The 27,746-nt window shown below is 43.8% G+C and overlaps 1 protein-coding gene across 3 annotated transcripts in view; it reads left to right on the top strand.

The window, feature by feature from the left end:
• The first annotated feature begins 15,098 nt into the window (after positions 1–15,098).
• Crtam (cytotoxic and regulatory T cell molecule) overlaps positions 15,099–27,746 on the top strand; it is a 21,930-nt gene continuing 9,282 nt past the window's right edge. For 2 of the 3 annotated variants that reach the window (XM_029481756.1, XM_021172556.2), the window contains exon 1: positions 25,357–25,520. In XM_029481756.1, coding sequence (XP_029337616.1) covers positions 25,385–25,520 — 136 coding nt within the window. In that variant the 5' untranslated portion in view covers positions 25,357–25,384. Of the gene's footprint in view, positions 15,234–16,974; positions 17,128–19,441; positions 19,586–21,824; positions 21,987–25,356; positions 25,521–27,746 lie in introns of those variants that run through there. The other variant, XM_021172555.2, reaches the window with a different exon arrangement.

Below are 27,746 nucleotides of genomic sequence, written 5' to 3'. Positions count from 1 at the left end.
TCTGCTTGGGAGAGAACAGGGCAGGTATTAGAAGTGACCTTCCCGCTGTCATTTGCAAACTCCTTTGTTTTATAATCCCCAGTTATACCAAAGTGACATATTTGAGGGGGGCAGTTCTGAACCCCATTGGTATCATCATTCCCCACCAATGACCATTTCAAGACGGTTTGGTGTGTCAGGCATCATCTATCAAGCAAGAATATGAAAGGCATGGGGGAGGTGGAGAAGGAAGAGGGGGCACAGATGGAGCCCAAGCTACATTCTACACTCACAGGCTCCATTTCTGCACTCTGTATTAAGCTAATAAGATTTTAAAATAAACCCTGAAAGCAAATTTGTGCCCTGGACATGAATATAGATTTCCATCCTCACAGCCATCCATGGCCCTGGCAGGATCCACTTCCTGAGGAAACATGACAGCCAGTGCTGGAGTCTGCACAAAAGACCAGGTTATGTTTAGCCTTCTGGCTGGTTCTCAGCTGTTCTCTGCTTCAAAGATCCCTAGACTCATTTTGCCCTTTTGTGTTGTTGCAAAAGCTGGCTACACATCCAGAAAGGAAAAAAAAATAAAATAAAATCAGCCAGCGTGCTTTGCATCTGCTTAAGCTGACCTCAGCAAAATGCGCTGCTTCTCCTGTTTGTGTGGGTTGGGTTCGTTGTTTTATTCTTGTGTCAGGACCCTGCCCCCACCGAAAACATCTTCCTCTCAAAGAAAAAGAATATTGCATTTTCCAGAAATACACACGTGGACCCCAGATGACTTGCTTCTGGCTAGGAAAATATGTCCTGGCTTGGTCACTTTTGGTTGTCCTTGTGTTCTTTGGGCCGTCCAGGTCAATGAGTCGGCAGGGGAAAGGCCAGGCTGTAGTAAGGATGATGCTTCCAGGGACCAAAGCTGGGTATGGCACTGGCTCAGGCTGGTTGCTGCACGCCTTCAACTCATTTTACCTAAGAATGAGCACAGGAATGATCCTTTTTCCTCCCTTATGTCTTATTCTTTTTAAATTTCTTCCTTCTTTTCTTTTGCCAGCACATTTTTAACAACCAAATTGGAAGCCAGGAAGTGGTGGCTCACGCCTTTAATCCCAACGCTTGCAAGGCAGATCTCTAAATGTTCAAGGCCAGCCTGGTCTACAGAGTGAGTTCCAGGACAGCCAAGGTCACACAGAGAAAATCTGTCCCCTCTACCACCACCACCAAAAAATTAAAAAGGAAAAATTTAAAAAATAATCAAATAGGGAAAGGGATATAAAATACACTAATAATATCAAAATGTACCATATGAATACATAGATAACTGCTTTTCTTTTTTTTTTTTTTTCAAGACGAAATTTATTTTAGCGGGCTGTCTTGGAACTCACTCTGTAGACCAAGCTGGCCTTGGAACTTACAGAGATCTATCTGCCTGCCTCTGCCTCCCATGTGCTGGGATTAAAGGCATGTACCACCACTGCCCTAGTAATCACAGCTTTTTAAAGGCCAAGATAAAACTCCTGGTGGATGGTTCCACCTGCCTGGAAATGTGAGGGGTGAGGAATGGAAGCCTCATTCTTAAAGATACCTTCTCTCTTTTTTCCCTGTGAGTGGGGTTTCGTAAAAAGAGGACGAGTAGAGTCGCTGTGTTAACTAAGCTTCTGTGGGGATCTTGTTGTAATCGTGATTGAGGTCGGGTCATTTGTTCAAGGTAGGCTCTCACCATGCAGCCTAGTCTGCCCTCAAACATACTAATATCCCCTCGTTTCTACTTCCAGAGGACTGATGTCATGTACCACAAGTGGTGGTTGATCTCACGTGAATTTTTATTTAGAAAGTTGCTTGAATGACCCATAATTAAAATTGTTTCCATTTGATCTTGGTGATAATTTTGCAAGGTAAACAGACCAGGTACTATGATGTTATTTTATGAAAGAAACTAAGGAGGCCAATGAGATGTCTCGGTAGGGAAAGTGCTTGACAAAGTGCAGGTGATGAGGCAGGCGCCATCCCTCTCATGTCTACTGTTATTCATGCTCTCTGCTGCTCCTGAGAAACATAGTCTGGATCCAGAAGTGATTTCAAAGGCTGCTGGTCCAGCTTAGAAACCCCCACAGCAGGTTTTACAACAGTTCTTGAAGACTCCTCCTCCAAGTGTGAATTAGTAGCAGTGACTGCTGGGAAACAGGCAATCCCACCACTTGTGTGGTTAGGAAAGGCCAGGGTTCTTCACAAGAGCATGAAAGGTCAACAAAAGAAGTGCAGGCCCTCTTAGAACTACTTAAAAAAAAAATCCCATAGTGTTGGTTCAAGGGGAAATCCCCTTTTGCCCTGACCCTACAATGTCCATCTGTGGCCTACTTAATAGTTCTCTCTGACCTTTTCACCTCCCACAACGGGAATGACAGGCAGTGGAGAGAGAGGTTGCTTTTTGTTTCTCTACGGTCTGGCCCTCTTCATCTTCCCATCCAATGTTAGTCCCTGGGAGTAATGTAACGAAACACAAAGACCTCATGGAATGGGAACCACCGTGACAAATTGGTGGACACTCTCTCCTTGACCTTCTGTGGTCCTTGTAGAGAACTGTGGCCTTTTCCAGAATATGTCCCATCCAAACATGACTCTTTGGATAACGATGCTTTTGAGCACTGTAGGCACCTAAGAAGAAGCAGATAGAAACAATCAACAAGCAAATAAGTAGTCTCTGCCCACCCCATTACTAAAAAGCAGGCATCTGTGTATTAAGGGGCCCCCCTTCCCAGGCCTCCGGGGATGCAGTTACTGGAGGCACATTCAGGCCCTCCCCAGCCTCCAGAGGGCCCTGAGGGACTCCCTAAGATGCCTTATTAATCAGCTCTTCTTCTCTGTTCCTTCCCCACACATCCCTTACAGCTGTTGGGTGAGACTCGCCATCCTTTTTAGTATATTGCGACCTCAGTAAAACTCCGTGGCTCAATGGTGAAAGGCAGTCTTGGAATTGTAAGCTAAAACTTGCTTGCTCGCCGGTGCCTCCCGTGCACATGTCCCTATGAAATACGCACAAGGACAAACTACTTCTCCTCTTCCCACTCTCTCCTTTGTTATTTGGTTCCAGCTAAGAACTTAGAAAAGTATGGGAGGAAACTGTTTTTTGCTTTTGAGGCCTCCCACCTACAAGGCCCATTCCTGTGCGCACGCATGCATGAACATGCACACACACACCCACACACCCACACTTCACTGAAGAATAGTTGAAGGCCCCCCTTGGCCATGATCACCCTGCCTCATCATTTCTCTCCACTCACTGAATGGTCATAGTCTGTAATTTTTCCCCTTGGGGACACTTGTGGGCTGCAGGCTGAAGCACAGTTTATGAATGAGTGATTAGGAAGGACTTTACAGACCACAAGGACATGTCATACACCGGCCCACTTTGCGGTATTTCCTTCAGGGACAGTACACTTTTTTCTATTAATAAATTCATGTATTCACTTTACAGCCCTATCCCAGCACCCCCTCCTCCCAGTCATCTCTCACACAGCCCCTCTCCCCATTGTCCCCTTTCCCTCTCTTCTGAGAAGAGAGAGACACCCCCTGAGTACCAACCCACCCTGGCACACCAAGTCACTGCAGGACTGGGCACATCCTCTCCACTGAGGACAGACAAGGTGGGAAACCTAGAGAAACAGGATCCACAGACAGAAAACAGAGCCAGAGACATCACCCCCCTCCCACACACTCTAGTTGTTGAGGAACCCTCAAGAAGACCAAGCTGCACATCTGCAACATGGGAGGCAAGAGGGGAACGTGCACTAGGTCCAGCCCATGTATGCTCTTTGGTTGGTAGTTCACTCTCTGGGAGCCCTCAAGGGCCTAAGTTAGTTGACTCTGTTGGTCTTCCTATGGAGTTCTTATCCCCACGTGTCCCTCAGTCCTTCCCCCAACTCTTCCACAAGACTTCCCATGTTCCATCTAATGTTTGGCTGTGGGTCTCTGAATCTGTTTTGTCAGCTGCTGGGTGGAGCCTCTCAGTGAACAGTTATGCTAGGCCCTTGTCTGTAAGCCTAACAGAGAGAGTAGCATTAATAGTGTCAGAGATTGGTTCTTGCCCATGGGATGGGTCTCAGGTTGGACTGGCCCTCAGCCTCCACTCTGTCTTTCAGGGAAAGTTCTTAATCTCTGAGACCAATGGACTCATGCAACATTAAACAAAGTTTTATTGTTGTTTAAAGATTCTTTTAATTTTAAATTATCTGTATACATGTGCGCTCTGTGTGTGTGTGTGTGTGTGTGTGTGTGTGTGTGTGTGTGTACGTGTGTGTACATGTGTATGTACATATAAGTGAATGTGTCTGTGGACTCCAGAAGAGGACATCAGATCTCCCTACAGCTAGAGTAACCAGCTCATGGCTTCAGACACACAGCCGATCAAAGCTAGACTCGTGTGTGGTGTGGTAACTAGAGTGCTATTCATTTCAATCTTGGAGATCAGGGAAACAGCTAGGGCAGAACTGGAGATGACCGTGACCTCCATGTCCCATTCCCACTAGCCTATGTAGAGTAGCTAATCACCATGACTCAAAGGCTCCCCAACCAACACAAACCAGCTGCAGACCTAGTTTAAAATGCAACAGTCAGCCAGGGACATTCCATATTTAAATAGAACAGTAAGATCTTCTTTAATGCTCTAGAAGAATTATGTCAAGCATCATGTTAGACTTTAGAATGTAAAGAGTAGTGTTGGGGCTGGAGAGATGACTCAGAGACCAGGAGAATTGACTGCTTTTCCAGAGGACCTGGGTTCTATTCCCAGCATCTAATGAGAGGTAACAACTCTCTGAAACTCCAGTTCCAGGGGGTCTGATGCCTCCTTCTGGTCTCTGTGGGCACCAAGAACACACAAAGTACACAGACAGACATGCAGGCACAACACACATGTATACAAAAATAATTTATTTTTTTAAGAAAAAAGAGTGTTTCTCAAGCAGAGTCTATTCAGCTGTCCAGTCACTCATAACAACCTCCTCCAAATGAAATAGTCTATCTCAGTGAATGAGAGAAATGAACCTAAATTGTCATGTTTGCATATTTTAAACTCTCATTGTAACTAACACATTTTTCTTAAAAAACAAACAAGCAGAGAAGGGACTTTTGTGTCATGTCTGATCATCTTAGTGAGGCATGTAAGAGATGTTGGATGCATAGAGAAGAGAGGGAGTGTGCACAGGTGGGGAGATTAATAAGTAGACCGAAAGACAGATAAGTAGATAAATGGGAAGATCCCAACGTGAATGAATGAATCAACACATCTAATAACCACTAGATATTGTTGTCCAAGTCAGAAATACAAAATATCCAAGAAGGTTGGACAAAAATTACCTAGCTATTGTTTGCTTAGTAAAGTAGAAAAGCTAAAAAACAATGTCCAGACGGGGACATTTAATCTCTCCTGCCCCTCTCTCTTCCCCAGAGTCTCATGTCATCACTTACCATGGCTACCCACTTGTGGCTGAGCAGTGTTTGTCACCAACACCTCATTCACACCTCTCCACAATGGATAGGACACCTGTGGCCCCCAAGATGTTCCACCTGGAGGTGTTTTAGGGGCAGCTAACTAAGAGGGGGCTCAGAGAAGGTGGAGGAGGTGACACACACAAGGTCACAGAGCTACAGCCTCCCCCCTTCAAAAGCCTGTGTGTACTTTAGAACCCACAGGAAGCTGTCAGAGACTCCCTCCGTTCAGCACAGCCAGCATGTGGTGGGGAGTCCTCAGTTTGCTGTTCTGGGTGCCCGTGCAAGGTAAGGACTTAGAGTAAATGGGTATTTTTGCTCGGCTGACTTTATGGGCTTTTTTTGGCTAAAGCTATCTGTCAGCCAACTGTGTTCTTGGAGGTCCTACTCTGGAAGATAACTCAGGTCACTTTGTTAATACTTCTCTGGCTGTGCTCAACCCACACGTCCAAGGGCAGTTACTCCGTCTCTTCTGTTTCTTATTGAACCTCTCTTCAGGGTGTAGGGGCAGCCTGGCATGCATCGGTGGAATCTGCTGTGATGAAATAAAGCCAGCATCCTAAGTCGATCTTTTGAAGGTTTATCGGTTGAAGGACATTCATTTCAGATTCCAAAATGCCTTTGATGTAGAAGTCTTTGTCAAATATCCTAATTTCTCTAAAATTCAGGTTTTGCATTTTTAGCCCTGGCCATCCTGGAACTCATTCTATAGATTAGGCTGGCCTCATACTCACAGAGATCCACCTCCCGAGTACTGGGATCAAAGGCGTGCACCACTGCCATCCGACTCCGTTCTTTTCATCTTTAGATGAGGATGTCCCTGTCAAACTGCTTATGATAAGAATATCTCAAATTTACAAACTCTTTGGAAGTAATGAGGTATTAATCACTTCTAATTTAGTTCAGAGGAATAAGAACCTAGTAAAAACTCTTTACTTTTAAACATTTGTTTATTATTCTATGTGTATGAGTGCTTAGGTGTGTGTGCCGTGTGTATGCACTGTCCAAGGGGCTCAGAAGAGAGAGTTGGGGCTTTTGGAGCTGGAGTTATCCAGATGGCCAGGACCTGCCATGTAGGTGCTAGGAATGAGCTGGAGTCCTCTTCCTCTGCCAGAGCAGCAAGTACCCTTAACCGCTGAGCCATCTCTCTGGCCCCGAAAGCTACTTGTTTTGTAGAAATCAGTTATATTTTACATTTTGCTATAATTTGGTTTTGGGAGCTTAATTCTACTGTCATATTATGAAAATTAGAGAAAGATACAGTGACCTTTTAAGCTTGGGTAAAATTATTCCTACCCGAGTGTGGGGTAAGAGTGAGGGATCATTTCCCGGTGTCCTAAATCTCTGATGGTCCTTGTGTCCGACGTATAGAAAGAGACCGTGTACAGAGCCACTGCTCAGCTTCAAATGTTTGTTTGTTTCCAAATAGTGATTCTCCTGCTCTATGTCAGGACACACACCTGCCCCTCTCATCTGCATTCGTTTCAGAATGGCAGCTGAGGGATGTGATTTGAGATGGGGGTGGGGGGGCGGTGGGGAGCGGCAAGATTTTTTTTTTTATTTTACGTGGTTTTTCAATTCCCTGAGCTCTATACGTCACTTAGTGCCTTCCTTTCTGTTCCCTGTACCCTGGGGCACTTAACAAGGATTCTGTTTTGGTAACGAGTGACATTAGCTTCTTCAGTAAGTGCCTTTAGATGGCCAAAATGAGTACAATTTCAGTTACTCCAAGATTTAAAACCTTCAGCTGACCTTAATTTTTTTTCCTCCTTCAAACTTTTCCCATACTTAAAAAAAATGCCCCATGAGATTTTTAAATAAACAGCAAAATAACCCTATCTTAAGCTGAATCAAGTCTGAGCAACTGACAGGCGCACATCTGGAACATCAGCATTTAGAACAGGAGGCTCACCATGAGTTCAAGACCAGTCTAGGCTACACAGTGGCTTTACGTAAAGGCAATGCAGCATAGGAGGACCCTGCCTCCAAAAAAATAAGAAAACAAAAAGACAAGCTTAAGCAAGTCTAGGAGAATATGCAACGCTCTTGTGATTATATGGAGAGAAAAAAATATTTATCGAGTAATGCACAGTGCTGGACAAATTGTTAAGTACACTTATTCCTAGAGAAAATGCCAAGGTAGATATTGGTATTTTCAGTCTATACAGGAGAAACACTGAGGTTAGAGGAGTTAAATAACCTGATGGGTTTTCACAACCGGTCAAGAGGAAGTAAATATCAGTCTATAAAGAACCCAGTAAATATTAGATCTCATGGAACCTTCAATTTGTGTTTATGTGTGTTTTTCTGTGTGTGTGTGTGTGTGTACACACACATGCACCATTGGGGTGTCATAGAAAGTACATTCTGTTTTAAGTATTTCTTTTGTCCCTTTTAATTATGTATATATACACACAGATCTGTGTGGGAGTGTGTGCGCGTGTATGCTGGTGCCTGCTGAGGCCAGAGCCATCAGATCCCCTTGGAGCTGGAGTCACATGAGCCACCTGATGCTGGGCTGGGAATCAGGCGAAGGTCCTCTGCAAGAGCAGTGTTCTCTTAACTGCCAAGCTACCTCTCCAGCCCAGAAACTTAACGGTGAATTAAAAATTCAGAGAGTTGTAATGACTTAGACATTCTGAAAGATTCAATATTGAAAGAACCCAAACTGAAAATCCATCCCTGCTGAGGACGCAGGAGCTCAGTGGGGTTAGAACAGCTGCTGCTGATACTGACCTACATCTGCTCCGGCCCTTCCAAGTCCTGTGTGCGCAGGAGCTGGTCAGGTGGCTTTCTTGCCAACACGAAAGCAACAAAATATCTACTTTGACCCACCTGTAAATTGTTAACCGCCTTTAGCAAATAAGGCAGTAGGAAAATCATTGTGGGGGCTTCTAAAGCTGCCAGAGATTTGCAGACAAAATAATTTCACCATCATGGACCACACCCCTCTTTCAAGGCTCCTGGAATGAAAAATCTCTAGAGTGGATAAAATATAACACAAATGAGTCTGGGTTCTTTTTTTTTTTTTTTTTTTTTTCCAAAAGTCATTCTCCTCTCATTTATACTGTAGACAATGAAAAGGCTGACCCGGGTAGAATTCCGACCCTCTTTTGTAGCTGCAGGAAGGTAGGGCCTCTGCAAACCAGAGAATTCCTTCGTTCTCTTGCATCAAGTCAGCCTCTTTGTGACAATCTGGAAAATGATTTGATTTTGACAAGTATAATTTATTTTCACATCTGTAGTTTTCTCTGCCTATTCTAAAAATAACACAGAGTCTCTTTTTGTAATGTTCTTCAGTGAAGTGCATTTCTGCCTAAGTCTGCACAAGAGCCATGGAAACAAGGCTTCAGTCTGAGAATTCGCTATGTAGTTAGCCTTACTTCAGTTCCAGTTCCAGTCTCTATTTTTCGATGTCAATTACAGAGGAAAATTAGAGTTCCATTAAAGTATTTATCTCTGACGACTTACATTTGTTTCTTTTGCCCATTAATTCAACTAATATCTTAAAAACCTAACTTTGTTCTAGTCCCTGAGAATGTATAGTGAACGGATGCCACGGTCACTCCAGTCACCCCACTTCCAGCCACTTGTAACCAACCCATCAATGAGAAGCACCCATAACCACACACGTGCATAGGAACTCATTAAGAGCTGTAGTCAAAACCATTCAAAGCCTTTGGGTGTCTAGAAAAGAGAGCAGGTCAGTTGGAAGGGAAGGAGGTGAAGACCTGTTTTTAAGTTTGTTTTTCTTTGTGTGTGTGTGTGTGTGTGAGATGCATGCCCATGTGTATTTGTGTGCACATGTGTGTGCCGCTATGTGTGTGCATGTGTGTGGAAGCCCATGTTTGATACTGAGAGTTTTCCTTGATCATTCTCCAGTTATTCATTTTGAGGCAGGGTCTCTCTCTGTGTCAAACCTAGCCAGCTTGCTGCAGGATCCTCTGTCTCTGCCTCCTGAGTAAGGGAACTGCAAATGAGCCACCCCCAACCCCACCAAGTATTCATGTGGGCTCTAGGGATCCAAACATCCATCCTCTGACTTGCTCAGCATGCACTCTCACCACCGAGCAGGGCTCACAGCCTTCTACTTGGAAGTTTGGGCAAAAGTTGCAACCTATGGGGTTGAGTCTCCTTAAGGAGAGTCTTGGAGGAGACAACAACAGCGGGGCAACAGCCGGACAACAGCAGTCTTGCAGCCAGAATCTTCCAGGATCCAACAAGTGTCTCTTCACTTGGAGTATCTGGGAGGTGCATCATCCAGTGAGTCAGGTGTGAGAAAAATCATCAGAAATTTTAGCCTGATTCCTACATACAATAGGAGCCATAGGAGATACTTTTAAATATTCCTCATTTATCATTAAAATTCATATGTCTGTGGGGTGTGGGCATTGGGTGCAGGTGCCAGTGAAGGCCAGAAGCGTCAGATCCCCCTGGGGCTGTTAATTGCTGGATGTGGTTACTGGGAACTGAACTCGGGCTCTCTGCAAGAACAGTACTTCTCTTCTCTAATTATTATTTTTATTTTATTTTAAGAGTATGGGTGTTTTGTTTGCATGTATGCCTGTATACCCGTATGAATTCCTGGTATCCTCAGAAGCCAGAGAGGACGTTGGTTTCCTTGGAACTGCCACTGTGAGCCACAGTAGATGATGTGAATCAAACTGTCTTCTAGAAGAGCAGCCAATGCTCCTAGCTGCTGAGCCATCTCTCCAGCACTAGGAAATATTTTACATGAAGGCAGAAGCATACTGTCTTTAAAATTTTGTCATTCTGGAAGAATGATGTAATGGCCCAGCAAGAAGCAATGGGGGCCTGAACCAAGGCCACACCAGTGGTGGGGAAAACAGGAGTAGGTTGATTAAATCAGTGCTTGGGAGAGAGGTAAGGCTAGTGTGTTGTTGATCAGATGTCTGGGATGCCATGGCTGGTGACCACATTAACTAATGTAAGAAAACAGTGGAGTTGAGCCTGTAGCATATCTGTGCTAGTTATGAGAGCAGGAGAGACACAGGGGATAGGAGAGATCACAGATTCCAATCAGACATGGAGAGACACAGGGGACAGAGCAGACCCTGATTCCAACTGGACATGGAGAGAGAGACAGGACAGATCCAGATTACTACCAGACGTGGAGAGACATGGGTATAGGACAGATCCAGATTCCCACTGGACACGCTGAGTTTAGGGCCCTGCAGCACACAGCTGTGCTTGGCTTTGAATGTATTATATGCAACAATTTGGCATTAAGTCAACTTTTTTTAAAAAAAGAGTATTTTCATTATTTTTTCACTCTCTCTGATATATAATGATTTATAAACTCTCTCTGATACCTTTACTTATATAAGCATATACACTCACACACACAAGGGCACATGCTTACACACACACACAGCAATTCCCCACTAACCTTGGGAAAGACCAAGAATTCTTAAGAAGGCATTGGCTTAACCTGTGTGTGCTGCTTAGCTTGTGTGTGCTTCAGGAGCTGAGTGTGAGTGTAGAAAGTTGGTCATGAATGTTTTGGTGAGAAGCTCTCCCTGGAAAGAAACACAGGTTATTTATTTGTTTTTGTGCATGGTGTGTGTGTGTGTGTGTGTAAGCATGTGCCCTTGTGTGTGTGAGTGTATATGCTAGTACATACAATACAGAGGTGAGTAGAGAACCCTGGTTGCCCTCCTCTATTGCTTTTTTCTCCTTCATTCTCTTGAGATGGGGCTCTCCATTGAAACTGAACCCCACTCTTTTAGACTGGCTACCTCCAGGGACCTGCCTGTCTCTGACCCCTACAACACTCATGTTACAAGCACACACAGAAACATGCCTGGCTTTCCTTTTTATGTGTGTGCTGGGGATTTGAACTCAAGTCCTCGTGCTTGTAGAGCATGTGCTTTTACCCACCGAGCCACCTTCCAAGTCCAGGACCATTATATTAACTATGTGAGGAAAGAGATGAGGAAGAGTCCAGGTTCCATTCCTGTACAGCCATGCATGATATAGTGCTGGCTTGGTCTATAATATACATCACACACTACAGCCCCATGAGGTTACCATACAGTCTGTGTATGTAGCAAGCTGCACTCACCAAGTTTGTGTAAATACAAAGTACAGAGAATAAAAGAATAAAAGGCCGCCTGTGAGAGGGCTCAGTGGGTTTAAGTCACTTGCTGCTAAGACTTCTGATGTGATGTAGATCCCAATGACCCACACGGTGAAAGGAGAAAACCAACTCCTACAAGTTGTTCTCTGATCTCCATATGTGCACTGTGATGTACTCACTGAAATCCATACAGAAACACACACATAGATAGATAGATACATACATACATACATACATACATACATACATAGTTACATAGATACATAGATAGAAAGATAGATACATATATACATACATACATACATAGATCATAGGTAGATACATAGATAGATACATAGATACATAGATCATAGGTAGATACATAGATAGATACATAGATACATAGATCATAGGTNATCATAGGTAGATACATAGATAGATACATAGATACATAGATCATAGGTAGATACATAGATACATAGATACATAGATCATAGGTAGATACATAGATGTATTTTTTTTTTAAGAAAAAAAGTCAGCACCACAGGATCACCTTCAGCACTGTAAAAATAAGTGTACTTTGTGGCATTTGCATAGTGATGAAATCTAATCGCACAGACCTTAAGAACTGGGCTCAAATAGAGGCCTCATAACACATGGCCATTAGTGACTGCATGCATCTAGTTACTGAGATAACAAAAGTGCAGAAACCAGTAACGCACACAGGCAACACAACCTAAGTAGATGGTGAGACCTTACAGCCATTCAGTGCCAAACTCTGTGTAGGACTGAACCTTTCACTTCCCTGTCTAAACACCTGGACCCGACAGCCCCCCCATCCTGACCCCCCACAAAAGGGCATAAACAGGGAGAAGCGGGAAGTTGGCACGTGGAGCTTGAGAAAAGTTAGGGGTGAGAGAGAATATTGTCAGTATAGCTTCAGCATCTATGGAGAGGAAGTGGTAAGAAAAAAAAAAACTTGCACCTTGTTGCTCTGACAACAGGTGAAAGTTTGACTCCAAAGTTAGGTGAAAGAAAAGTGAGAAGACAGGAAGACAGATAAACTTCCCACTGAGCTCCCCCCACCCCCGTGGCTTTACAGTGGACTAGTCTTCCTTCCTTTTTTGGGGGGGGGCCTGGTTTTTTTTGAGACAGGGTTTCTCTGTATAACCCTGGCTGTCCTGGAACTCACTTTGTAGACCAGGCTGGCCTCAAACTCAGAAATCCGCCTGCCTCCCAAGTACTGGGATTAAAGGCGTGCACCACCACCTCCCTTTCTACACCAGTTTCCTACTGCAGGCAGGATCAAACATGGGGCCCCTGCATAAGACCGGCAAAGCCCAGAGCAAGGAGTGGTGGGGCAGCTCAATCTCTGCGCTTCGATCACCATATGCATCTGTGGCACCAGAAGACGAGGTCACTCTGACCAGCAGCCACATACTAAATTCTCAGCAGCAAGAATGACTACTACTAACTTTAGGGCGGAAAAACTGCTTTCGCCTGTGCTAAAAGCCACAGTACAGTTTGTCACAATCTAAAGACATTGTAAGAGTCTCCTGACTCTATTTAATTCATGGGCAGGAGATTATTTCCCAGGAGGAAACCCAAGCAGAATTCTGGCAAGAGACCTCATCGCCTGTTTTTGAAAACACAGATGTTTTCATTACTTAGTGACTTGGTTAGTAATTGAAGCCAAGGTCTGTGGCATGCTAGACCTGTATTCTACCTCTGGAACTGTGCTTCAGCTCCATTCATCAATCAATCAATCTCTCTCAGTCTATTTCTGTCGGTCTGTCTCTGTCTGTCTCTCTCTCTCTCTGTGTATGTGTATACACATATTTAAGTATATGTGTACACATATGTGTATGGGAGTGTGTACATGTGTGTGCAAGCCAGAGGTGAACATTAAGTGTATTCGACATTGTTCTCTACCGTGTTTTGTTTTGTTTTGTTTTGTTTTAGACAGGATCTTTCTTTGAACCTGGAGCTCATCTATTCTGCTAGACTGGCTGGCCAGAAAGCTCCAGAGTCCTCCTGTCTCCACCTCCACAGCACTGAGATTGGAGATGAGTACTCTGCACTTGTATATTTTCCGTGGGTGCTGGGGTCCAAGCTCAGATTTCCATGATTACGTGGCAAGCCATCTATCTCTCCAGCCTCACCAGTGACTCAGGGTTATTTGTCCACATTGGCTGATGGCACAGATGTTTGTCGATTAGAACTAAAACAAACTGTTTCCCCATGAAAGTCAGTGTGAATGCAACATAAAAATTTCTGAGTTGTTATTGCTACAACCTACATGGAAATTAAAGGCTAGGGCTAGATGCAAAAACATAGGCTCTACGAAGTGAATCTTCAGCATTTGGGAATTCTCCCAGAGCATTTTTCCTGGTGCTTAAAATTTACCTCAAGGATGCTGGGTATGGTGGCCCATGTTTATGATCCTAACACTTGGGAGGCTGAGGCAAGAGGATCAGGAGCTCAGAGCCAGCGTGGGCTGTATAGTGAGTTCAAGGCCAGTCTGGGTGACATGAGACGTTGGGAGAAAAAAGAAGACGACCCTTTTCACAGCGTGTATATCAAAAGGAAATAAACTTCCTTCCTTTTTTCATTTTTAGGTTGAAGATAGGGCTATAAACCATTTGCTGTCCATAATTTATAAGTATAGTGTTCTTCTGGTTGATAGTTTTTACACCATCCTGGGTAAGAATTATATTATGCCAAAGAAAAACAATTTTGTTTAAAATGTGAAGTAGTTCTGATAAATGTGCCAATTCAGAAAGGAAAAAAAAAGTAAGTTTACTCTTCCTTTATTTTCTTTCTGGGACAATAAATTTGTCACTGCTCAGAGTCAATTCATCATTCTCTGGGGGCACAGTGTGATTCAGAGAAATTGGACTCCTACATTTCCTAGAGGAACCCCTTAGTGGTAGAAGCTGTCAGGGTGGATTTATCTACTCCAGTGGCCAACAGGCCCATGGGTTACTGGTGTGTGTGTGTGTGTCTGTGTGTCTCTGTGTGTGTGTGTGTGTGTGTGTGTGTGTGTGTGTGTGTGGTGGTGGTGGTGGAGGGGGGATTCAACCCAGGGCTAGAGAGCACTTTACCACTCAACAATATCAGGAACTGCAATCCACTACCCCCTCAACACACACACACAGAGGCTTGTAGACAGGCCATGTAATACTTGAACTTGTAAATCACCCATTTTATAAACTGAGGCCACGAGTGCTGTGTTCAGGGCGTTCATCACTATGATAGGTCTATGTCGATACAGAGGTGTGCACTGAAGTCTACACCCTGATTCCAGTCCCGTGGCTTCTGTGACCTTGAGCCAGATGGGGTCACTCATCTGTAAACTGAGCAACAGATCTCTTCTTTGGGGCCAGGTGATGGCTTTTGCTGCCAGGGCACTTGCTACCAGGTTGGACAACCTGGGTTCAATCATGGGGCTCGCTTGGCAGAGAACCGAGTGTCTGGACTGGTCTTCTTCCACCCTACCTCACACGCGCATGCGCCCTGCCTGACCTTCCCCCCATCTCTCCCTCCGCAGCAGCCTTTCTGAAAATGGAGACCATCACGGTAGAGGAAGGCCAAACGCTCACTCTAACGTGTGTTTCTTCTCTGACAAAAAAAGTCTCTCTCCAGTGGCTGGCTCCCTCTGGGTTCACCATTTTTTTAAATCAGCATCCTGGTAAGTGGGGTTGTGGGGAGAAAATGACAAACCTCAACCTAAGGGATTTCCAACTGGGGCAGGTTAGTGGGACGGAAGGCTCACATGAGTCACCCAAAAAGTGGGCACAGACCACCCACTGTTACACGTGATTCACACCTCAGAGGCCTGTTATGTGACACAGGGCTGCTTTGGGGGAGACAGGAAGTCTGAAATGGAAACCCCACTAGAAAGGTTCCTAAAGGGGGCTCACATTACAAAGCACCTTTCCACGCCAACATCCCACCCCCACATCACTTTTTGACTCTCAGTGACCAGGAAACACCCACAGCAAAGCCATAGGCAGGCAGTAGGTTGCCTCGGTGGACCTTCCTGGTGGCGCTGACACATCCCCTCCTGTCCAGAACCAGCTGCAAAGTCACATTAGTGAGCGCTTCCTCTTCCCCTGCAGGACTTCCGACCAAGATTTTTGGGCAGTGGCCATTGACAGGATGTACAGCAGTCACTTTCTCCGGGCCACATATAAAGTATATGGTGGCATGCTTAAGATAGAGAGAGAGGGACAAACTTCACACATCGCTTAGACCATGGACAGGAATTTACCAAAGACTCTTTCATAATGAGGCCACTAGATATCTCTAAAACCCCTAGATGTCAAGCACTTGAGAAAACAAGAACCATTAAAGCCCATTAATGTTCACAGAGCCCCTCCCCTATAGATATGCTTTGTCGATGCTGTTTAATTGATGCAGTAAATAGAAAAGAGTCAAATAGTTTGTCGCAAGCTTTACCGGCTGTTAATAGTACAGTGTGGAAGACTAAGAAGACAGAGCTGAGAAAAGTTGTAGAGAACTGAAGTTTGAGTAGGAATCGTTCTCTCGAAAACGTTTCTTCTGTTGTTTCTCTTTGGGAGAATGAGAAGTTAGACATCTTGAGGTTTCTTCAGCAAAACCCCTTGATCCACGTGGAAGACTTGCCAGGTGAGGGTCGGTCATCACACCTCTGGCTGGCATTTGGTAGTCTCCGAGAATTGTTGAAGTTGTCACAAATCTCTAGTGGGGTGCCTGCCGGCTCTGGGATCTGGAAGGTAGCCACCAAACATGCACTAAGCATCCGCCTCTTGCTGAAGCACCATAACAAAGAACTCTTGGTTCCAGTGTCAGCCAAGATGAGGCTGCAAACCCAGGGTGCTAGCTCAAGAGGCATTAGGTCCCTAGAGACACGGGCATCCTCAGGCTTTAACCCCGCCCAGGTTTAACTCTGTTTACGCTGTGCAAATTATGCACCTTTAACAGATGAAAAGGTAAATCAACAAACTCACTCTTTCCAGCGCCTCTGCTTTGCCCTGGAATCTTTTACTTCATGTGAAATTCCCAGGTCAGTTGGTCAAATAAGATGAAGAGGAACCCTCCATGCTGGGTTAGTGCTGTCTGAGCTGGCTTTTTTGTACTACTGGCCAAATCCCTTAAAGGACTCTGCCAAAATCCGCAGGACTCCTCAAATAGTAACAAACATTTTTTAAAAAATTAAAAATTGAAGGCACTCAGCTGGTGAATTTCTCTTTTACTGCTGACATTTGTTGTGACAAGACAAACCACAGGCACATCAGGTTTCAAAGAAGCAAATCACAGCAGGGCATTCAGGAAAGCAATGGAACCCAGGCGTTGGGGCACATCCTTTTCATCCGGGCACTGGGAGGCAGAGGCAGGTTCTCCTGTGAGCGAGTTTTCCTCATAACAACTTCTCTTTGCCTCTTGTACAGCTTTAAAAAGCTCCAAATACCAGCTTCTTCACCATTCGGCTACACAACTCTCCATTAGTGTGTCCAATGTAACTCTCCGAGAGGAAGGTGTGTATACATGCTTACACTACGGGAGTTCTGTGAAGACGAAGCAAGTGAGAGTGACCGTGTTAGGTATGTTCCTAGCAGGGTAACTCCCCAGGGACATGATGGACAAAATGAACCATTTTATTTATTTATTTATTTATTTATTTATTTATTTATCTATCTATCTATCTATTTATTTATTTACTTAATTTTATTTTAAAAAGCTTATTAGAGGATTAGCATTGCCATGGGGCTCACACCCAAGTCAGAAGAATCCAGTCCCTCCTCCCACCATATATATCTTGGGGATTGAACTTAGACTTGGTAGCATGAACTTCGCTGTGTTGAGACACTTCCCCCAGCCCACTTTGAAGTTACAATGAATCGTTAAAAAGATTTATTTTATTTTTAAGATGTGTCTGTGTCTATGTGAGGATAAAGTGTAGGTGCCCAGACAAGCCGGAAGAAGCCCAAACAACCAAACAGTTCCCAGGGAGCTGATGGGTGATTGTGATCCACCCAACATGGGTGCTACAAACCAAACACAAGTCCCAAACTCTCTCTTATGCACTGAGCCACCCCTCCCAACTCCACGAAGTACCATTTTTAAACTTAGTATTTTAATTTAAAAAGTTTTACTTGTAACAGGAGCTTCTGAGGGCATGTCTGCCATCTTTTATTGAAAGAAAATTAAAGAGACCTGAGGTGTGTGTGTGTGTGTGTGTGTGTGTGTGTGTGTGTGTGTGTGGCAAGCTCTAGATTCAAAAGTAAATTAATACATTTGCCTGGGGCACCAACGAGGTTTTGTTTGTTTTCAGGAAACTAAACAGAAGTAATATTCGTGTTTTATAGGTTGTGATTATGAGCCAGTCACCATATGAGACGCTAGAGAATCAAAGACACAGGCACGCTCTCTGCCCTTAAGGAGTTTGCCAGCTGTTTATTTCTACCACTGGGCAACATGCCCAGCCATCCTGGTTAAGACAGCTTCTGGGCTGCTGTAACACCGTACACACTCCCCTATCATAACGCTAGGCACGGGATCATTTCTGCCTTTCTTGTGAAGTTACTAAGGATTGAACCCAGAGCTTTGAGCTTGATGAACACATGTTCTACCCTGAGCCATCGCTCTGAATCCCACTGCAGGCTCCCCTAACCCAGCAGTGCTCAACGTCCATCCCTAAGGCTGCGACCCTTTAATACAGTTCCTCACCTTGTGATGACCCCCAACCACTAAATTATTTCCGTTGCTACTTCATAACTGTAACTTTACTGTTATGAAACGCCATGTGTATATCTGTGTTTTCTGATGGTCTTAGGCAACCGACCCCTGAGAAAGAGTTGTTCAACCCCTAAACGGGTCGTGACCTACAGGTTGAGAACTGCTGTTCTAACTAAAAGCATAGGATCTAAATTCAAAGCCAGACAATTCCGCTCCTTGAGAGGTCTCTCTCTTTCCCATCTCTGTGGTGTCAACAAGTAATACTGAGCCTGCCTAGACTCAGTCAGTTCTTCCCCTGTGTCTGCATGGATTCAGTAAATGCCCACAAGTGTGGTTCTCCACATGAAAACAAAAAGTAGAATTGGAAAAAAGGAAGTATGCCCAGATGAAAATGATTTCTGGGGAGGAAGTACAAAGAGAAAGGGCCAGAGGGTCCTTGAGAACACAAATGTACTTTGGGTGCCTAAGAAATGCACTTTGCCCTTATTTGCATAAACTTACAAAAGTTTAGCGCTTAAAAGCCAACCTTTTGTGTCACAGCCGATGTACCAAGAAGTCGGAGGATTTGTCTAAGTTTCTCCAGCTAGCTGGTGACAGAGGCGGGACTGAAAGTCAGGTCTCTCCCTAATGTGCTAGCAGCCAAATATAATGCGACATCACATCCAGACTGCTTTCTAACAAAGTCTCTTTGGAAATTCTAAGGAACTCATCCCATATTAAGTTACACACATCCTGACTTTAGCCAACTTGGTTCTTTGAAAGAACAACACAAATGGATTCTGGGGAAAATTAAGCAAGAAATATGACCTGTAATTAAAGAATTATCCTGTAGCAATCCCTAAGATTTACAGGTGATGTTCTTTTCTCAACATACACAGGCCAGGTGGACGGGAAGCTGCCTCATTCAGGAAAGTGATTATCATGCAAGCCTGACAAACTGAGTTAGGATGCCCACATTAAGGCTAGGCACAGGCATCTTTAGCTCCATCACGGATACAGGGGCATGGTATGTTCCTACAGCTCATTAGCCAGCCAGCCTAGCTGGATCCATGAACTCCAGATCCAATGATAGATAGCAATCAAAGAGTATGCCCGAAATCTATTATCTGGTATCTACATGTCTGTGCATACATGCACACCTACAACTAGTTTAGCACAGAAAAATTCATTTTCTTCTAGTGACTCCTTTCCAGCCAACCGTGGAAGCTTTGGTTCTCAGAAGGCAGAATGGAGAGAAATCTGTTGTGCTGAAATGTTCCACAGAGAGAAGCAAGCCCCCGCCACAAATCACCTGGCTGCTGGGGGAAGGTCTGGAGATCGATGGTAAGTGCACGGAAAGAAGGCTCTTTGTTTCCTTTCCTTCCGGTCTTCAAGAACTTTTTAAAGTATTATGGCGCCCTCTGGTGGCACACAGTGTCTAAAGACATCATTCTATCAGTTCTGCTCCAGAGAAATTAGCATTATAATAACTAATATTTCATCTAATGTTAAAAGGCTATCTCTCAGGAGATAGCTATATCAGGGTCCTGTCAGCTAAATCTTGCTGGCATATGCAATAGTGTCTGGGTTTGGTAGTTGGATATGGGATGGATCCCCGGATGGGGCAGTCTCTGGATGGTCCTTTCTTCCGTCTCAGCTCCAAACTTTGTCTCTGTAACTCCCTCCATGGGTATTTTGTTCCCCATTCTAAGAAGGAAAGAAGTATCCACACTTTTGTCTTCCTTCTTCTTGAGTTTCATGTGTTTTGCAAATTGTATCTTGGATAGTCTAAGTTTTGGGGTTAATATCCGCCTATCAGTGAATACATATCATGTGTGTTCTTTTGTGATTGGGTTACCTCACTGATATAGCTATCTCTTGAGAGGCTATGCCAGTGCCTGGAAAATACAGAAGTGGATGCTCACAGTCATCTATTGGATGGAACACAGGGCCCCTAATAAAGGAACTAGAGAAAGTACCCAAGGAGCTAAAGGGGTCAGCAACCCTATAGGAGGATCAACAATACGAACTAATCAGTACCCCCCAGAGCTGTGTCTCTAGTTGCATATATAGCAGAGGGTGACCTAGTCGGCCATCAATAGGAAGAGAAGCCCTTGGTCTTGCGAAGATCATATGCCCCAGTACAGGGGAATGCCCGGGCCAGGAAACAGGAGTGGGTAGGTTGGGGAGCAGGGTGGGGAGAGGGTATAGGGGACTTTTGGGCTAGCATTTGAAATGTAAATGAAGAAAATATCTAATAATTTTTAAAAAGGCTATCTCAAATCATACTTTTAAAAATTAAGGTAGAAATATATAATGAGTTATTTGTAATACTTTTAAAAAACTGACAAAATTCCCTGAAGTAAGTGTAACGCTGAGCATAAGCTTGGAAACAAAGTTATAAAATTAGAAACATGTGTAACATTAAATGTGTGCAGGAGATAGTCCGCTTACCAGGTGGCGGTATCCCAAGAAACTCTACAATAAACTGAAGTATTTTTCATGAAATTTTTCTTAATGCTCCAATTCACCAAACAACTTAATCAACCTCTGACACACGTTGAACACTTACATTGTTATCCCTCCGTGCAGCAACATCTTCTGTTACACAGCATATCCCACAACACGTTTTCCAGCAATGCATGCATTGTATCCAATTCTGTGCTGAAGGCAGTTAGAACAAAGAACCATTGCCTGTGCCTACGAGTGGGCACGTGTGTGCCTTTATACATTTTACGGGTAAGGAGTCCTAGTTGAGGCCTAAGTCAGGAAGTGTCCGTAATTAAACACACAAAGCCTTCCTTATATATGTGACACTGTGTTATTAAACACACAAAGCCTTCCTTATATATGTGACACTGTGTTGCACACACAGAGACAGATGAAGACGTTCTGAGATGCATGAGTGGTGGGTCATACATGCAGTCCCAATGTCTGGAAGGTTGGGTGGGGCAAGAGGGTCGTGTGTTTGAGGCCAGGCTGAGCTACATCATGAGTCCCAGGCCAGTTTGAACTACATCCTGAACCCCGCATTACAAATGTTTTTCATACTATAAAAATAAGTGTCTTTGCTGGAAACAGAAAACTAATTGTGATTTGGAGGGAAGCATTTCCAGTGTTTGCTGCCGTTTCAGTACATTTTGCCTTTGCTATCTGTACAAATTATCTCTGCCCTTTAATGCTCTGAGGGACTGTGCACTGCCAAGAAGACTGGGCATTAAACAGAGTTGTAAACAGAAAAGCCTTCAGACTCAGTCTGTCTTCCAGTCTGGCAGAAACCTACTTCATTATGAAACTCCTTCATTAATGTAACCTTCATACACTTGTGGGACTTTTGTATTTTGTGACAATAAGTTACCCTTCTTGTGCAACCACTGCAAGCTTCGATCATTCCCCCACCATAGCAAAGTGTTTGTAGAAATTTGCCTATGCTCCTTGATCCACTGCATGTTGCTTGTCCTTGTGGCCACGCCCAACCCACCCAAGGCAGCTGACTGAGTGTGAGACTGTGGTTCTGCTTGCAGAACCATCCAGCAGAGTTCCGTAGCCATAACCTTTCCTGTCTCTTGACATTGCTGTGTAGGTGAACTCCACCATGAATTTGAAGCTGATGGGGAAATATGTAACACCACCAGCACGCTCATAGCCCGCGCATACGGCAAAAACTCAACCGTGCACTGCATTATCCAGCACGAGGGCTTGCAAGGGAGAAAGCTGGTTGCCCCCTTCCACTTTGAAGATTTGGGTAAGAAGAACAGTTATGTTTAGCTGTCTTTAGTTTATTGTAATATTGCAATATTGTCCTGGTTTGCTCCCATGTTGCTGTGATAAGACACTGCCTGAAAGCAACTTAAAGGAGGAAAGGGTTAATTTAATCATCCCTCTCTCGGGTCACAGTCCATCGTTGAGGGAACTCAGGGCAGGAACATGAAGGACTGAAGAGAAGCTGCAGAGGAGTGCTGCTCACTGACTTGTTCCTCATGGCTTGTACAGCCTGCTTTCTGATAGAACCAGGAACCACCTGCCAAGGGGTGGCACAACTCAACCCCTGATTAAGCCTTCCCATGTCAGTCATCAATCAAGACAATACCCCACAGATACCACCGAAGGCCGATCTGAAGGGAGGGATTCTCACTTGATGTTCCCTCTTCCCAAGTGTGTCGAAAAGACATTAGCCATTACAGCTACATATGGACTCTCTAACCATGTCAGATCTCCAGGAAATATCCAAAGTGGCCCGTTAGTGTCAGCCATTGGTGGCTCCTCTTTGTCTATTGTCTTTTTCCTTTGATGAGCCACACAGATAATGTTGCATGTAGCTTTTGGTCTTTTTCCTCTCTTAAGCATGACAAACTCTACCTCTTCTTTCTCCTGCATCTGCCCCTTGCCTGTGGGGACCCAGGAGTCCCGCCTTTTCCTTCCACCCGGCAATTGGCCCATGGCATCTTTACTGTTAGATCAAGAACCAACTGGGGAACAGGACCTTAGCATCAGACCCACCCCTACAAGATAGCACAAATTTCTTGTTCACCCAATCAGTTTAAAACACGCTTACTAGCTGAGACCGCTTTAAAGCATATTTGTAGGTAAGCATTCTGAACCCTTTCACCTGCACCATCCTCTTGGTGGGATGCAGAGAACATAGGTCAGTCTTAGGAATATGCAATGTTTCTAGACCAGAGCAAGGATTAGGTTGTCTGGGGACCAATTTGTTTCATCTGTTCAGAATTCCAAATGAGAAACATTTAGTCCCATTTGAATTGACTCTGCTAATATTTACATGTTAGTAATTAAAACTGAGAAATGTAAAATACACGGTCAAGTTATTTTAAAATAGTAAGTCTACTATATATAAACAAACATTGCATGATGATTTTATGAAAAGTAACCATGTTACGACCATGTTAATGAGAAAAATTCATTTTGTATATATTTTTTTAAATATTAAATCACTAATGTGGGAGTGGGGTTTTACAGCACCGAGTCACGGTTCTCAAATGTTTTCAACATAAGCAGCTCCCATACTCTGTGTGTGTGTGTGTGTGTGTGTGTGTGTGTGTGTGTGTTCATGTGGGTGTCTGTGTTCATGTGGGTGTATGTGTGTGTGTTCATGTGGGTGTATGTGTTCATGTGGGTGTATGTGTATGTGTTCATGTGGGTGTATGCATGGTGTGCCACTCCAGGTGTAGGTGAATGTGTGTGTGACCAGGGGCTGACATGTCTTCCTCAGTCCCTGGCTAATCGTACTTTTTGAGACGGTCTCTCAGTGAACCTGGAGATCACTGGTTTGTGGGTCTGTCTGTGGGTCTGTCTGTCTCTTGCCTCTGGGTCCTGAGAGTACATGCTTGTGCTGTTCTGGTTTTCATATGGTGCTGGGGTGGCTAACTCGGGTCACCACACTTATCTCTTCTTAAGATTTATTTATTTTATGTATATTATTAGTACACTGTAGCTCTAGAGATGGTTGTGAGCCTTCATGTGGTTGTTGGGAATTGAATTTAGGACCTCTGCTCGCTCCAGTCAACCCTGCTCACTCTGATGGGCCGCGCTCACTCAGTCCTTGCTTGCTCTGGCCCAAAGATTTATTTATTATTATAAATAAGTGCACTATTGCTGTCTTCAGACACACCAGAAGAGGGCATCAGATCTCATTACAGATGGTTGTGAGTCACCATGTGTTTACTGGTAATTGAACTCAGGACCTTCAGAAGAGCAGTCAGTGCTCTTAGCCACAGAGCCATCTCGCCAGCCCCGGGTCACCACACTTATGCAACAGGCATTGCCGACTGGGTCATCTTCCCAGCCCACCTTTCACACTCTTAAGTGTAACTGAGGACCACAAAGAACTTTTACCTATTTGAACTCTCTCTGATAATATCTACCTATTGGCAATTAAAACTGAGGAATTGAAAAGACATGATTAAATTATTTAAAATAGTAAGTCTCCTATATGTAAACAAACATTGCATACTTTTGTGAAAAATAACCATGTTGCAAGCACCAGTCTTGAGACAGCAAGACTTTGTCTCAAAAAGAAAACAGAACTATATCGCCATGGGTAAAGGGAACTTCTGAAATATTTTAATGGGATTTCTGTAATTCTCCTTGTTTTCCTCAAAGTCTTTTACCAACAGTTACTTAATTACTTAAATGCTTAAGTATTTAGATTTTTAAAAGATTTTATATATATAGGATTGCACTGTAGCTGTCTTCAGACACACCAAAAGAGGGCCTCAGATCCCATTATAATGGTTGTAAGCCACCATGTGGTTGCTAGGAATTGAACTCTGGACCTCTGGAAGAGCAGTCAGTGCTCTTAACCATTGAGTCATCTCTCCAGTCCCATACTTAAGTATTTAAATAATATGTAAACAAAAAAGTATTTAAATAAATGCTGAAATAACCATTTTAAACCACAGAAAATTCTTTGATTAAATGAGCAGTGAGAAGTATTCATATTGTATGTTGACAGGAACAGTTAGACGCTTACACCCTTACGTGCTTCTTGGATGCCAGTCTTTTCATTGACTTCTGAATATGGTCTAAGCTGACTCTCTGGAAATATCCACTAACATTTCTTTGTTACAGAACAACATTTAGTGAGCATCTCACTTAGTAAACAGGCATTGTACTAAATACCTTATATGAACGGAGTTATTACTGCACATACGTATGCGTGTGAGCGTGCACACACACATGTGCGCACACAGAGAGAGGCACACACACAAGGTAAAAGCTAGCAAATGTGTTTCACAATAAGAGAAATTAAGTATTTGGGTAAATTAAGCATTTTTAATCACTAAGGATCATGCAGGCCGTAGCACTGAGATTCGGCTCAATCTACTACCAGAAAAATGGGGTCAATGATATGGAAGCACATTTCCTATGGAAATAGGAAAATATCCATATGCAGATGAACAGACAGAAACTGGTAGGTTTGTGCAGAAGAAATGCCCTTTGCCTGGTACTGCCAAGTGTCCTTACACATAGGGACGCCAGCATGTTGTGCTCCAGCCAGGTCACCTGGCAGATGGGAAAGCAGCAGGGGAAAGATTCAAAACCCAAAGTGCTGGACTCCAGGTTTTAGCACAACCCTCGGAAGTGGGTAGCAGGCAGGCTCTGTGCACTGTGACACTGAGCACGATGTGGCTAAAGCTCATCTCGGTGGTAGCAGAATTTTGTTTTTCCCCCTTTTTAGTTGCAGATCAAGAAACAACTTCAGATGCCCCTGAGCAGAGCTCTCTCTCCTCCCAAGCTCTCCAGCAGCCCACAAGTACAGGTAAGTCTCAAAGTCTCTGAAACCTCAAAACCTCATGGGGATTGCACATCTTTCAGCCTACATTTAAAGAATATTTTTAGAAACTCGTGTACATGCATATGTGTATACATATGAGTGCACCCACTTGTATACATGTGTGGAACCAGAGGTTGATGTAAGAATTTCTTTTCTCAATCACTCCTTCTGCCTGTTTCTGATTGCTTGGCCGGTTGGTTGGTTGATAAATTGGTTGGTTGATTGATTTTTGAGACAAGGTTTCTTATTGAACTCATAGCTCACCATTTCATTTGGACTGGCTGGCCAGTAAGCCTGTCAGAATTCTTTTGTCTCGGTGTCCTGGTGCAGGGGTTGCAGGCATGTGTTGCTGTGTCTTTCATGTGAGTTATTGGTAACAAAACTCAAGCCCTCACACCTGCATGCTGAACACTTTCTCCATTAAACCATGTCTCCAGCCTTTAGATCTATTTTTCTGAAGATTACATAGATCTCTGTTTAGCTGGGTCCAGTTTTGTGGTGTCCTGGGATAGAGTCGGGTCAAGAATTCTTATTTCATGAGCTTGGTGTCATAGGGCTTTATTAGCTCAGAGATCTTTAGTTTGAGGTGTTTAAGTACACACACACACACACACACACACCTGCGCATATGACTGTCGCATGTGAGTTCTCTCTGAGATAAAGTCAGGGCTGAAGTCATTTAAGATAAGATTTGCACTTGGTTTTCTGTGTACATCATTCCTAACATGAAGATTTCGTTCCAACAGAGAGTAAGAGTGTGGGACAGGAGCATTGTCAATAACAATGAACTCGCTCACCTTTGAAGGCACTTGGTTACTAAGAACATGGGTCACTTTTGACAGGGTTGAGCTATAAGAAGATTGAGAAAGTCTTGTATTTTAGATAAAGAATGAACCAGTTAACTTTGGTGACATTGTCGTGTAGTTCATTTAACTTCATGCAACACTGTATGCAGCAATAGTGGGTACTCAGGAAATGCAGAACAAGTAAGTAGGCATGTGAATGAATGAATGAATGAATGAATGAATGAGTGAGTTTCTTGGTGTTTTGAGTATAATGGTTAGCCTCTCTCAGGAAGGTATGCATTCCTTCATGTTCTCTATCTATAATAATCCATCAGGTAGGGTAAATGTTTCGGGTCATTATCATGTTCATAGTTTTGAGCATCAGATCACATTTAAAAACAAAAACAAAACACTGTGTCCTGAATAATATTGAAAAGTAAATGTTTGAGAGTTCTTTACAATGAAAAATACAATATGCACCATGCGTGGGTTTTTTTTTTTTTTGAAGAGTGGTGGAAATTGAAAACATTATGAAGTGGGGGAGCCACATCCTTGCTTTAATAATCCAATATTTTTAAACGTGTTTAGAATCCAGTTGTTTTTAAATTGCCTGGCACCACAACTGAACAACTCAATTTTCTGCTCCGCATTTTCATATCCAGTGTAGGATTTAAGAGACATGGTCTGTAAAATTCTTTCCAGCTTTCAATTTCTGCAATTGTGTTACTGTTAATAATCTCTATTTAGAGGACAGGAGGCTTCATTCCCCTTGGGGCCACAGAGTGGCGCTGTGCAGTGCGCCGATAATATCCTGCAGCCAAGGAAAAGGGAACTGGAAGCAAAATCAAAACAAAACTCCAGAAAAGCTATCTTATTGTTCCAGTTTACCTACAAAAAACACACAATTCCTCCTGTTTCTAAAAGCGAGACATCCAGACTAGAATGGCAGTTGAGACTCTAGCAGAACAGTAAAAGGTTTGCCATGACTAAAAGCTTTGAGGAGCACGCCTTTGTACCCAAATGTCTCCCCAGATGCCGTTCCTGTCCTCATATGTAAGAGCTAAAAATGTTGACCTAAAAAAAGGGACTAGAACTGTAATTATTAGTAGTAGACACTCACGGGGAGAGGAATGGGGAAGGGGGGGAAGGAGGTCGGATAATGAGTGCTGAAAAGGGTAGTTAGGGATGCAGCATGGTAGGGTATCCATAGTTTAAAACAACCTATCCCAGGGCTAGGGGGACGACCCAGTGGGTAAAGTGCCTTCTGCACAAACATGAGGTCCCGAGTTCAGATCCCTAGTACCCATGTAAGAGCCTGCAACTACATTAACCTCAGCCCTGGGGAGACAGAGATGGCGCTGCCTCAAGGCTCACTGAGCAATCAGGCTAGCAGGTCCTGTGAGAGAGAACCGGTCTCAGAAAATAA

The sequence above is a fragment of the Mus caroli genome, chromosome 9, assembly GCF_900094665.2.
Source record: "Mus caroli chromosome 9, CAROLI_EIJ_v1.1, whole genome shotgun sequence".
Classification (NCBI taxonomy): domain Eukaryota; kingdom Metazoa; phylum Chordata; class Mammalia; order Rodentia; family Muridae; genus Mus; species Mus caroli.
Note: the sequence above shows the minus strand (reverse complement) of the source record. Positions and strands in the feature narration are given on the sequence as shown.